General features: G+C 39.3%; 1 protein-coding gene across 4 annotated transcripts in view; it reads right to left on the reverse strand.

The window, feature by feature from the left end:
- Positions 1 to 13,728, reverse strand: part of CEP120 (centrosomal protein 120) — an 88,301-nt gene that overhangs the window by 44,872 nt on the left and 29,701 nt on the right. For all 4 annotated transcript variants that reach the window (XM_055429287.2, XM_055429288.2, XM_055429289.2 and 1 more), the window contains one exon: positions 4,533 to 4,681. In XM_055429287.2, coding sequence (XP_055285262.2) covers positions 4,533 to 4,681 — 149 coding nt within the window. The remainder of the gene's footprint in view (positions 1 to 4,532; positions 4,682 to 13,728) is intronic.

Raw genomic sequence — 13,728 nt, forward strand, 5'->3', positions numbered from 1 at the left:
CCCTTAATTTCACTATTTAAAAAGGAGGTAAGATTATTAGCATCCAGTACTCTTACTCTAATCTCACTCCTCCATTCTACTACTTTACAGTATCAGTATTCTAAGTCCCTTATCTGCATCTGAAAAATATGTTTATTTATTGCCAGATGTTTTCTCACTTGGCCTTTGACTAGCTTGAGAACAAAAAAAGCTAAAATGCTATTTTTAAAAATCCTTGGGCTAGTCCAAAAAAGCAAACAAGTAATACTAAGCAATATCAGGGTATGAATAAATTACTGGGGCTTAATTTTTTGTGTTTTAAAAAATTATTGTAAAATACATGTAACAAAATTTAACATTTTAACCATTAAATACTGTGCATTTCAGTAACATTAGGTATATTCACAATATTGTGCAACCACCACCACAACCTTGTTCCAGACCCTTCCCATCACCCCAAACAGAAACACCAGAACCATTAAGCAGCCACTCCCATTCCACACCCCTGCAACTTTTCCCACCCCTGGAAATCACAAATCTGCTTTTTGTCTCTATGAGTTTGCCTATTCTGGATACTTTTTTATAAATGGAACCATACAGTATGTGGCCTTTTATATATGGCTTATTTTTGCTCAGCACACTTGCAACATCCATCCTGTTGCAGCACGTGTCAGTACCTCATTTGTTTCACAGTTGAATAATATTCCATTAATATTCCATTGTGTGTGTATATATAATTAATCCATTCATCCATGGATGGACACTGTGTTATTTCAGTGATATTCCGGGATTGTGAATAATGCTGCTATGAATATTCAAATATTTTTTATTTGAATACTTTGTTTTCAATTCTTTTGATATATACCCAGTAGTGAAATTGTTGAGTTCTATGGTAATTTTCTGTTTAATCTTTGGAGGTACATATTTGGCTTAATTTTTATCAGAGATATCAGATAGCTTGCCAGACAAGCTTGTTTTACATTTTTAACTAAGCTGAGTGATTTGTCCTAATCAGTTCCTTTGTATAACCAAGAACTGAATTACTTCTAGTGATGGATTCAAATAGGTTGATTAGCTTTCACCATATAGCACGTGTATGTGTGTACAGCTTCACACATATAAACTACATGTTAAGCATATTAATTTTATTTAATTACTCACACATACCCACAAAGCTGGTGGTACCAATACCATACAACCAAGAAAGTTCAAGCCTGAGAAAGGTTAAGTAAGTTCCCTAAATTAAAGAAGCTAGTAAGCATGAGAATGAGACTCCAGCTCAAATTGATCTTACTCCAAAACTCCTTCAGAGGGAGCAAATTACGGCAACAACAGAATGTGGAAAGTGATCCTATGGCTGGAAATTCCTAAGTATATTTACCAGTTACAGAACTTTCTCAAGAGTTGGTTTCCTTATCTCAAAAGTAAAACTAATAACCTCCTAAAGTTGTGGTATGAAAAACCCAACATTAGCAAAGTATTTCACAAAACATAACAAAAGTAGGTGATTGATAAATCTTAACAATTATGCCTTCCCAGGGAAGCTGAAAAAATATTTTTAAAAATAAAGTTCAGTTCAGTTCAGTCGCTCAGTCGAGTCTGACTCTTTGCGACCCCATGAACCACAGCATGCCAGGCCTCCCTGTCCGTCACCAACTCCCGGAGTTCACTCAAACTCATGTTCACAGAGTCGGTCATGCCATCCAGCCATCTCATTCTCTGCTGTCCCCTTCTCCTCCCACCCCCAATCCCTCCCAGCATCAGAGTCTTTTCCAGTGAGTCAACTCTTCGCATGAGGTAGCCAAAGTTTTGCAGTTTCAGCTTTAGCTTAAGTCCTTCCAATGAACACCCAGGATTGATCTCCTTTATAATGGACTGGTTGGATCTCCTTGCAGTCCAAGGGACTCTCATGAGTTTTCTCCAGCACCACAGTTCAAAAGCATCAATTCTTCGGCAATCAGCTTTCTTCACAGTCCAACTCTCACATCCATACATGACCACGGGAAAAACCATAGCCTTGACTAGACGGACCTTGGTTGGCAAAGTAATGTCTCTGCTTTTTAATATGCTATCTAGGCTGGTCATAACTTTCCTTCTAAGGAGTAAGCGTCTTTTAATTTCATGGCTGCAATCAGCATCCGCAGTGATTTTGGAGCCCAAAAAAATAAAGTCTGACACTATTTCCACTGTTTGCCCATCTATTTCCCATGAAGTGATGGGACCAGATGCCATGATCTTCGTTTTCTGAATGTTGAGCTTCAAGCCAACCTTTTCACTCTCCTCTTTTACTTTCATCAAGAGGCCTTTGAGTTCCTCTTCACTTTCTGCCATAAGGGTGGTGTCATCTGCATTTCTGAGGTTATTGATATTTCTCCTGGCAATCTTGATTCCAGCTTGTGCTTCTCCCAGCCCAGCATTCCTCATGATGTACTCTGCATATAAGTTAAATAAGCAGGGTGACAATATACAACCTTGACGTACTCCTTTTCCTATTTGGAACCAGTCTGTTGTTCCATGTTCAGTTCTAACTGTTGCTTCCTGACCTGCATACAGATTTCTCAAGAGGCAGGTCAGGTGGTCTCGTATTCCCATCTCTTTCAGAATTTTCCACAGTTTATTGTGATCCACACAGTCAAAGGCTTTGGCATAGTCAATGAAGCAGAAATAGATGTTTTTCTGGAAATCTCTTGCTTTCTCCATGATCCAGCGGATGTTGGCAATTTGATCTCTGGTGCCTCTGCCTTTTCTAAAACCTGCTTGAACATCTGGAAGTTCACGGTTCACATATTGCTGAAGCCTAGCTTGGAGAATTTTGAGCATGACTTTACTAGCGTGTGAGATGAGTGCAATTGTGCGGTAGTTTGAGCATTCTTTGGCATTCCCTTTCTTTGGGATTGGAATGAAGACTGACCTTTTCCAGTCCTGTGGCCACTGCTGAGTTTTCCAAATTTGCTGGCATATGGAGTGCAGTACTTTCACAGCATCATCTTTCAGGATTTGAAATAGCTCAATTGGAATTCCATCACCTCCACTAGCTTTGTTCGTCGTGATGCTCTCTAAGGCCCACTTAACTTCACATTCCAAGATGTAGCGATTTAAAATACTTTGTAGGTAATTTAATAACATAATAAAAACACAGTAGGCTCACTATCTAATGTGTGTTCTGCATGTGATTAATGAACAGACAATAGGTAGCTAGCTTTCCCCTCAACCAGTGAGGCATATTGAGCAGGGCAATCAACAAGCAGAGTTTTATGTAGAGAAGAAAAAAATAAGGAAATTGATGGAGAAAGACAAAAGCACATACAAAGTATTAATGAGAAAATGACAGGACCAAATTGGGAGAGAAAGAGTAATGCTCAAAGAATATGCATATATAAAAGTACTTTGTGCAGTGGGCATGCATTCAGTGTGACAAAACTAAATATGATTTCCTAAGAAAAATCTTTACCTGATAAACCTTACGAAGATTTAGTGTTGTCACTAACTCCTATTTCACTTAGGAATGTGGATTATCTGGAAAATGTATACCTCTAAGAAAGTGAATAGTATGATAAAAATGTAAAGTCCTAAGTTACAGTCTCTATTTTTTTAAAATATTAATTTATTTCACACACTATATATAGATCAACATAATGTCAAAAAAACTAAACTTGATCCTGAAAAGGGCAGGAAATAACAGCTACTGTTGTGCTGAGCCACTGATGGGAAGAGATAATCAGCCATGGGCCTTAAGCATCTCCACACATTCTGGGATTAGATATTACCTTGTTTACAAACTAACAAATTAGCCTGAACGCTGCCAGAATTCATCCTGGTTGGTACATTCTTACTGTGTACCAAGACTGTGAGCCCTGACTACTGTGCAACTCATAACCTTGTAACATGTCTTCCCAGACAAAGACCAGGACTGCTTATGCTAAAAGTGGTACATTCCCTAAACTCTGTGCTCCTAACTGTGACATACCCAATGAGTGTGAAGAAACCACCTAGGCCCCTCTATGTCACCTCCATGGTACTTGGGGTAGAAGAAACTGAAAGAAATACACTGACAGTCATACCATTTGCTGGGCTGAAAGTAATACACTCCTTTATCTCTGATCTAAGAATCTACTATCTTCTGGCAGCATTTAGGATAACTTGTTAGTCTGTAAATTGGGTAAAATCTAATCCTAGACCTGACAGCTATTAAGGAATGACTGAGACAATGCTACCAACGTTATACTTTTCTCCAAAAAGTAAATAATTTAATACTTGGTGGTGGGGGTGAGGGAGGGGAATCATTTCATACCAGCCCTAACAATGTTACACAATACAATGTAAAACAACGTTTACTCATGGTCTTTCGTCTAAATTCTACGAGATTGAATTTATTCTCTTACTACCAAGATCATCCCTATTTATTCTTTTCCTGAAACAAAAATGTTTTCTGATGTGAAAGAAAACATTATTCTAAATTATTTTTTAAGTCTACTTACAAGTCTTTTCAATACCTAAAAGACAGATTTTAAAAATAAAATGTTTTCAGATTCTTCATGAATCACTAATCTCACCTGCTCCAATTGGGTGGCGAATGCTATGGTCACTGACATGATGAAGAAGTCAGTACAGTATCCTGCTGGTCCGATCTGATGGTAGCCTCCCTCCTCATTCAGCACTGCCACGATGTCCTTTGGGTCAAGTCCAGACAGGATGCCAGGTACTTTATGGAAAAACACACAATTAACTACATTGTAGTTTGCATAAACTAGTATAAGATTTTGTGCTATGGTATTTCCAGTGGTCATGTATGGATGTGAGAGTTGGACTGCGAGGAAAGCTGATCGCCGAAGAATTGATGCTTTTGAACTGTGGTGCTGGAGAAGACTCTTGAGAGTCCCTTGGACTGCAAGGAGATCCAACCAGTCCATTCTAAAGGAGATCAATCCTGGGTGTTCATTGGAAGGACTGATGCTAAAGCTGAAACTCCAATACTTTGGCCACCTCATGCGTCGAGTTGACTCACTGGTAAAGACTCTGATGCTGGGAGGGATTGGGGGCAGGAGGAGAAGGGGATGACAGAGAATGAGATGGCTGGATGGCATCACCGACTCAATGGAGGTGAGTGTGAGTGAACTCCGGGAGTTGGTGATGCACAGGGAGGCCTGGCGTGCTGTGATTCATGGGATTGCAAAGAGTAGGACACGACTGAGCGACTGAACTGAACTGAACTGATACTTTTTCATTTACTTGGCCATTTTCACAGATAAAGTTAATATCTCAGTAAGGTTTGACTTCAGTTTAATAAACCACATAGAAAAGGCATCACAGGTTGCCTGAAGGAAATGAACTAAACCATGAACTGAAATATAAGCAAAACCTGGCTGAAAAGAGCAAAGTGACTAGATAGAGGAAAAGGTATTCTAGGGAGAAGGAACAATATATACAAAAACTCAAGAGGCAAGAGAAAGGATGTGGTTAGAGAACTGAAACAGGTGGGGCGTGCTGGACCATAATGGAAGGACTTAGGTACAGAAAGAGGAGAGAGGCCACATCATAGTCTTCTTGAAGACCATGCTGAAATATCTGGACAATGTACTAAGAATAACAGAAAACAATAAACAATTTTGAGAAGAACAGATATAAACAAACAGGCTTTGTTATGAAGAGATGGCAGAGGGATAGGGGTTTTTGCAACTGATTAAGTTGAAAAGTGAAACTATATAAAACTAAAGTAACAGACAATATTCAGTGTTAGGGAGACTGCCAGCAAGTCAGCACTGTCCGTGCTGTTAGGCACAGACTAGTTCAACCTTCTGAAGGATAATACATCAGGGCTTACCCAAACTTTATACATGCATACCCTATACACCAGCAAACCCTGACTCCTTCAGGAATTAATCCTGAAGAAATACGCTTATGGCAGTACTGGCTCAAAGTAGCTTAATGGTTAAGAGCACAAACACCCCAGTCACACAGACTAAAGTTCCAACCCGAGTTCTGCTACTCAGTGGGCTGTATGGGGAAATTATACCACTCCGCTAGTCTCCGGTTTTTCTTCTGAAAATCCTTTACACTGCTGTTGAGAAGATCAAATTAGATAAAATAAAGCACTCAGCATAGTACCTGACAAGTACTCCGATAAAGTACTTAAATAAAAGTCAAAATATTAACTATGATGGGTCTCATTACTCATTATCAGAAAGGGACACTAGGATAAATCTTGTGGTGAAGGATTAAAAGGACTGAACACTACAATGTGAGTATATGTTGTTAGGTATATAAATGGACAAATAAATATACAAAACTATATATGTGTATGTACATGTGTTTGAGTATTTATCCATGTGTATACAGCCCAACAGCAACTGGCACACCTAGGGAACAGCAACAGCCCAACAGCAACTGGCACACCTAGCAGCCGAATCTTAACTTCTAAACATCATTCTTTTCTAAAAGGAAGCAGAACTCCTTATAGAAATAGCTGAATCCAGGACTGAGATAGGGAAAGTATAGGATGAACTTAGACTATCTTCTTATTGCAAAAAAAAAAAAAGCTCAAAGAGTTACTGACGTACTAAAAAACAGATGATTGAAAAGAGTTCTTAATGCTTAAATCTCTGACAAATAATGATGGTTAAAGATTATAATCCACTAAACTAAGAGAAAACTATAAATCCATATTTAGATAATATAAGTAAGTGAATAAATTGAAGGTATAAGGAAGAATAAATATTTTTCTAAATTTCTAATTGTTCCCCACAAAATATTTATTAATGATAAAGGAAAACACAGACACACATCACCTTAATCAAATAATCAAGTGAACATCATCAGTAATGAGACTAAATCAAAATAGTGCACCAACCAATAAGATGCAATGGGAAAGAGCATCTTGATACTCCTGCCAAAGACGCCTAACCAAAGCCTAGTGTCAGACAAGCCAAAATGCCCAGGGGACACGTCTTCACCAAAAGACTGAAACTGATCTTCTGAACAGAATGCTCTCCTCCCCCTTACCACTCACTGCATTAGTAGTATATCAGGTCCATCTTTCAATAAAAAATTATAAGGCATACTAAAATACAAAAAAAAAAAATCCATAACCTAAGCTTTCATTTTAAGAAAACAGGAGCAAATAAAATTAAAAGTAAGCAGAAGAGAAATAAAAACTAGAAGCAAAATCAATGAAACTGAAACTAAGAAATCAATGGGAATAAAAACAAAAGCTGGCTCTTTGTAAAAGATCAGTAACAATGTAGTCAGCCTAAGTGGGGGGGTGGGGTAGGGGGAGACACAAACTACTATCATCAAAAATGAAAGAGGGGATATCACTATAGATTTCATGTACATTAGAAGTTTAATGAAAGAACACTATAAATGACTCTATGTCCACAAATTTGATAACCTAGATGAAACAGAAAATTCTTTTTAAAAACAATCTGCCAAAACACACATAAGAAGAAACAATCTGAATAGGCCTATATAATGAAACTGAATCAATAACTTCAGAAAACAGAAAGTACTGGATCCAGATGGGTTCACTGGTGAATTCTACCTAACATTCACCATACCAATCCTCTACAATTTTTTTTTCACAAGTCAGAAGCAGAGAGAATACTTCCTAACTCATTATATGGGGCTGCTGCTGCTGCTGCTGCTAAGTCGCTTCAGTCGTGTCCGACTGTGCGACCCCATAGACGATAGCCCACCAGGCTTCCCTGTCCCTGGGATTCTCCAGGCAAGAAGACTGGAGTGGATTGCCATTTCCTTCTCCAATATGGGGCTGCTGCTGCTGCTGCTAAGTCACTTCAGTCGTGTCCGATTCTGTGTGACCCCACAGACGGAGGCCCACCAGGCTCCCCCGTCCTTGGGATTCTCCAGGCAAGAATACTGGAGTGGGTTGCCATTTCCTTCTCCAATGTATGAAAGTGAAAAGTGAAATGAAATCGAGGCAAAGACATTACAAGAAAACAAGAGACCTACATCTTCCATGATCACAGATGTAAAAATCCTCAACCAAGTATTAGACAATCAAATTGAACACATAAAAAGAACTATACACCACAATGAAATGAGATTTATTCAAGGTACAAAAAGCTGGTTCAACATTCAAAAAGCCATGAATATAACCCACTATGTCAACAGACTAAAGATGAAAACTCACATGATCTTACCAATACATGCAGAAAAAGCATCTGACAGAATCCAGCGCTTACTCATGATAAAACACTATCTGTAAACTAGAAATAGGGAGTAACCTCCTTACCTTGATAAAGAGCATCTATAAAAATCTACAGCTAACATCATACTTATTGGTGAGAGGCTTTCCCACTAAATTCAAGAGCAAGGCAAGGATGTCCCCTTTCACTCCTGCTTTTCAATAGTACACTGGAAATCCTAGCTGTTGCTGTAAATCAAGAAAAGGAAACAAAATCATGCAGATTAGGAAGAAAGACATTAAACTGCCTTTGTTTGCAGGTAAGTGCAAAACACTACACAGAAAACCAAAAACCGGAACAAAAAAACCCTAATCCATCTACAGAAAACCAAAACAGGAACAAAAAAACCCTAATCCTGGAACTAATAATAAACAATTATAGTGCAGCAGACAAGGTTAACATGCAAAAGCCAATTGCTTTCCTACAGATCAAGAATAAACAAGTAGAATTTTAAATTTAAGACACCATTTACAGAGAATTAACCATCATGGAGACAAGATGGTGGAGTAATACTGTACATAAGCTCACTTCTCAAAAAAAATCAAAATTGCAACTAAATGATGAACAATCATCAACCAAAAACCAAGCAAAACAAACAAAAAACAACCACACTGGAACCTACCAAAAAAGATATCCTACACCCAAAGGATAGGAGCCACAAGAAGAAGAAGCCACAAGAGGGTAGGAGAGGCAAAAATGCAATAAAATCAAAATGCCAGTCCCACTAGATGGGCAACTCACAAACTGGAAAATAATTATACTGCTGAGGTTCTCCCACAGGAGTGAAAGTTCTGAGCCCCACGTCAGGCTCCCCAGCCTGGAGGTCTGGTATGAGGGAGAGCCCTCAGAGCAAACTGGCTTTGAACTCAGCAAGCAGGTTTGATTACAGGAAATTCACAGTACTGAAGGGAACAAAAACTCCACTCTCGGAGAATGCACACAAGGTCTCCTGTACAGTACCATGACCAGGGTAAAAAACAAACAAACAAACAGTGATCTCATAAAAGCCTGGGCCAGACCTACCTGCTGGAATCAGAGTGTCTCTGGCAGAAGCAGGGCTTAGGTATGGCTCACTGCAGTGACAAAAACACTGGTGACAGTAATTCTGGGGGATACTCGGTGGCGTGAGCTCTCTTGGAGGGTGTTATTTTCTCCCCAAGATCTGGCCCCAACCAACAGCCTATAGACTCCAGTACTGGGATACCTGAAGTCAAACCAACAGAGCAGGAACACAGCCCCACCAATCAGCAAATAGGCTGCCTAAAGTCTTTCTGAGCCCACAGCTGCCCACTAAACACACCCCTTGACATGGCCCTGCCCACCAGATGGTCAAGAACCAGGTCTACCCATAAGTGGGCAGGATCCAGTCTCTCTCACAAGGAAGCCTGTACAAGCCTCTTAGGTCTCATCTACCAGGGGTCAGAATGCAGAAGCAAGAAGACTATTCGATGATGACTACTTCACTTTCACAAGCCTGCAGCCTGTGGAACGAAAACCACAATCACAGAAAGCAGACAAAATGAGACACCAGAGGAGTGACTCCCAGATCAAGTGAAAATATAAAACCCCAGAAGAACAACAAAGTGGAGATTCACAACCTACACAAAAAAGAATTCAGAGTAATGACAGTAAGATGACCCAAGACCTCAAAAACAGAACGAAGGCAGAGAATGAGAAGATACAAGAAATGTTTAATAAAGAGCTAGAAGGCCTAAAGAACAAACAGAGATCAACAGTACAAGAACTGAAAAGAAAAATATACTACAGGCACCAATGGCAAGTTAAATGAGGCAGACGAACAGATAACTGAGCTGGAAGCCATATGGTGGATATACTGCTGCAGAGAATAAAGGGAAAAAATCGGAAAACAAATGGGGACAGTCAAAGAGACTCATGGTACATTAAAGGCAACATTCACATTTATTTCCCTGGTAGCTCAGTTGGTAAAGAATCCACCTGCAATGCTGGAGACTTCAGTTCAATTCCTGGGTCGGGAAGATCTGGTGGAGAAGTGATAGGCTACCCACTGCAGTATTCTTGGGCTTCCCATTTGGCTCAGCTGGTAAAGAATCTGCCTGCAATGCAGGAGACCTGGGTTTGATCCCTGGGTTGGGAAGATCCCCTGGAGAAGGGAAAGGCTACCCACAGCAGTATTCTGGTCTGGAGAATCCCATGGACTGTAGAGTCCATGGGGTCGCAAAGAGATGGACATGACTGAGCGACTTTCATTCACATTATAAGGTCTCAGAGAAGAGAGAGAAAGGGCCCAAGAAAGTATTTGAATATTATACCTGAAAACTTCCCTAACATGAGAAAGAAAACACTCACTCAAGACCAGGAAGCTCAGAGAGTCCCAGGCAGGATAAACCCAAGGAGGAATACAGGCAAATATCACGGATGAACACAGATACAAAAAACAAAATACTAGCGAACTGAATCCAACAATATATTAAAAGGATCACACGGCTCGATCAAGTGGAATTTACTGCAGAGATGCAAGGATTCTTCAGTACTGCTCACCACAACTACAGAAAGTCCATGCAGCAATGAAGACACAACACAGCTCAAAATAAGAATAAATAAATATTATAAAACCATATGCTATTAGGGGATACAAAAGTACCTTTTCACAAAATTCAATACCCATTAATGATTGAAAACTCTCCGGAAAGTGGGCAAAGAGGGAACTTACCTCAACATAATAAAGGCTATATATGACAAACCCACAGCTAACATCATTCATACAGGTGAAAAGCTGAAATCGTTCCCTCTGAGATCAGGAACGAGACAAGAACATCCACTATCACCACTTGTATTCAACATCGTTTTGGAAGTCCTAGCCATGGCAGTCAGAGAAGATAAAGGAACAAAAGGAATCCAGATAGGAAAAGAAGTAAAACTATCACTGTTAGAAGATGACATGACACTATATATAGAAAACCCTAAAGATGCAACCAGAAAACTACAACAATGGATTCAGTAAAGTTGCAGGATACAAAACTAATGCACAGGAACCTCTTGCATTTCAATACATTAACAATGAAAGATCAGAAAGAGAAATTAATGAAATAATTCCACTTATCATGACATCAAAAGTAATAAAATACCTAGAATAAACCCACCTAAGGAGGCAGAAGACCATAAAATACTTATGAAAGAAATTAAAGATAACACAAAATAGATACCAAATTCTTGGATTGGAAGAATCAATATTCTCATAATGACTGTATCGTTCAAGGCAATCTACAGATTCAATGCAATCCCCAGCAAATTACCAAAGGCATTTTTTGCAGATGTAGAACAAAACATTTTTTAATTTGTATGGAGACACAAAAGACCCCAAAGAGCCAAAACAACTGTGAGAAAGAAAAATGGAGCTAGAGGAATCAAGCACTCCAACTTCAGACCATACTACAAAACTATAGCAATCAAAACAGTATGTATGGCACTGGCACAGAAACAGAAATACTGGTCAGTGGAATAGGATAGAACACCCAGAAATAAACCCACACACCTACAGTCAATCTATGACAAAAGAGACAAGAATATACAATGGAGAGAAGTCTCTTCAGTAAGTGATGTTGGGAAAACTGGATAGCTACCTGTAAAAGAATCAAATAACATTCTCTAACACTAACACAAAAATAAACTCAAAATGGTTTAAAGGCCTAGATATAACACCAGATACTATAAAACCGTTAAGAGGAAATCATAGGAAAAACACTCTTTAACAGAAATTTCAGAAATATCTTTTTCAATCTGTCTCTCAGAGTAACGGAAATAAAAACACAAATAAACCAATGGACTAAAAAGAGCTACCATATGATCCGGCAATCCTATTCCTGGTCAAATGTCCAGAGAAAACCATAATTTGAAAAGACACATGCATCCCAATGTTCACTGCAGTACTATTTACAATAAGCAGCACATGGAAGAAACCTAAATGTCCATCGACAGAGGAATGGTTTTTAAAAAATGTGGTACACATATACAATGGAATATTGCTTAGTCATAAAAAGATCAAAATAATGTCATTTGTGACAACATGGATGGATCCAAAGATTGTAATACTAAGTGAAGTAAGCCAGAGAAAGACAAATATGATATTGCTTATATGTGGAATTTTAAAACATGGTACAAATGCATCCATTTACAGAACAAAAATGGTGTCACAGATGTAAAAAACAAATTTATAGTTACCAAGGGGGAAGCAGGGAAGGATAAACTAGGAGACTGTGATCAATACATACACACTACTATATATAACATAAATAACTAATAAGGTCCTACTACATAGCACTGACTCTTGAGAGTCCCTTATACTGCAAGGAGATCCAACCAGTCCATTCTAGAGGAGATCAATCCTGGATGTTCATTGGAGGGACTGATGCTAAAGCTGAAACTACAATACTCTGGCCACCTCATGCGGACGAGTTGACTCACTGGAAAAGACTCTGATGCTGGGAAAGGTTGGGGGCGGGAGGAGAAGGGGACGACAAAGAATGAGATGGCTGGATGGCATCACCGACTCTGTGGACATGAGTTTGAGTGAACTCCGGGAGTTGGTGATGGACAGGGAGGCCTGGCGTGCTGTGATTCATGGGGTCGCGGAGAGTCGGACACGACTGAGCGACTGAACTGAACTGAACTGAACTGAACATAGCACTGAGCACTCTACTCAGTATTGTGTAATGACCTATATGGGAACAGCTGCTGCTGCTGCTGCTAAGTCACTTCAGTCGTGTCCGGCACCTTAACACATTATATCTACCATATTCCAATAAAAAAGTAACTTAAAAAAAATAAACAAAAAAGGGACCTAATTCAACACAGAAGCTTTTGCACAGCAAAAGAAACCATGAACAAAACATAAAGACAACCCACAAGATGACAGAAAATATTTGCAAACGATGTGACCGAAAAGTGATTAGTATCCAAAATTTACAAACAGCTTATGTAGCTCAATATCAAGAAAACAAACAACTCCATCAAAAAAATGGTCAGCAGGGGCTTCCCTGGTGGTCTAGTGGTTAAGAATCCACCTGCCAACACAGGGGACACAGGTTGGATCCCTGGTCCAGGAAGATCCCACATGCCATGGAACAAATAAGCTCATGTAACACAACTTCTGAATCCACACACCACAAATACTGAAGTCCACAAGTTTAGAGCCTATGCTCTGTAACAAGAGAAGCAATTGCAATGAAAAGCTCATGCACTGCAACAAAGAGTAGTACCTGCTTGCCACAACTAGAGAAAGCACACACACAGCAAAGACCCAGTGTAGCCAAAACCAAATGAATAAATAAATCTTTTTTAAAACATGGGCTTACATAGGCATTATATAGAGGACCTATATAGACATTTCTCCAAAGAAGACATACAGATGGCCAAGAGGCACATGAAAAGATGCTCAGCATCGCAAATTGTTAAAGAAATGCAAATCGAAACTACAATGCAGTATCACCTCATAGCAGTCAGAATGGCCATCATGAAAAAGTCTATAAAGGAAAGAACAAGATGGTGAAGGAGTAGGTGGACATGGAGT

The sequence above is a fragment of the Moschus berezovskii genome, chromosome 8, assembly GCF_049115385.1.
Source record: "Moschus berezovskii isolate FMDL1 chromosome 8, NW_MosBer_1.0, whole genome shotgun sequence".
Classification (NCBI taxonomy): Eukaryota; Metazoa; Chordata; class Mammalia; order Artiodactyla; family Moschidae; genus Moschus; species Moschus berezovskii.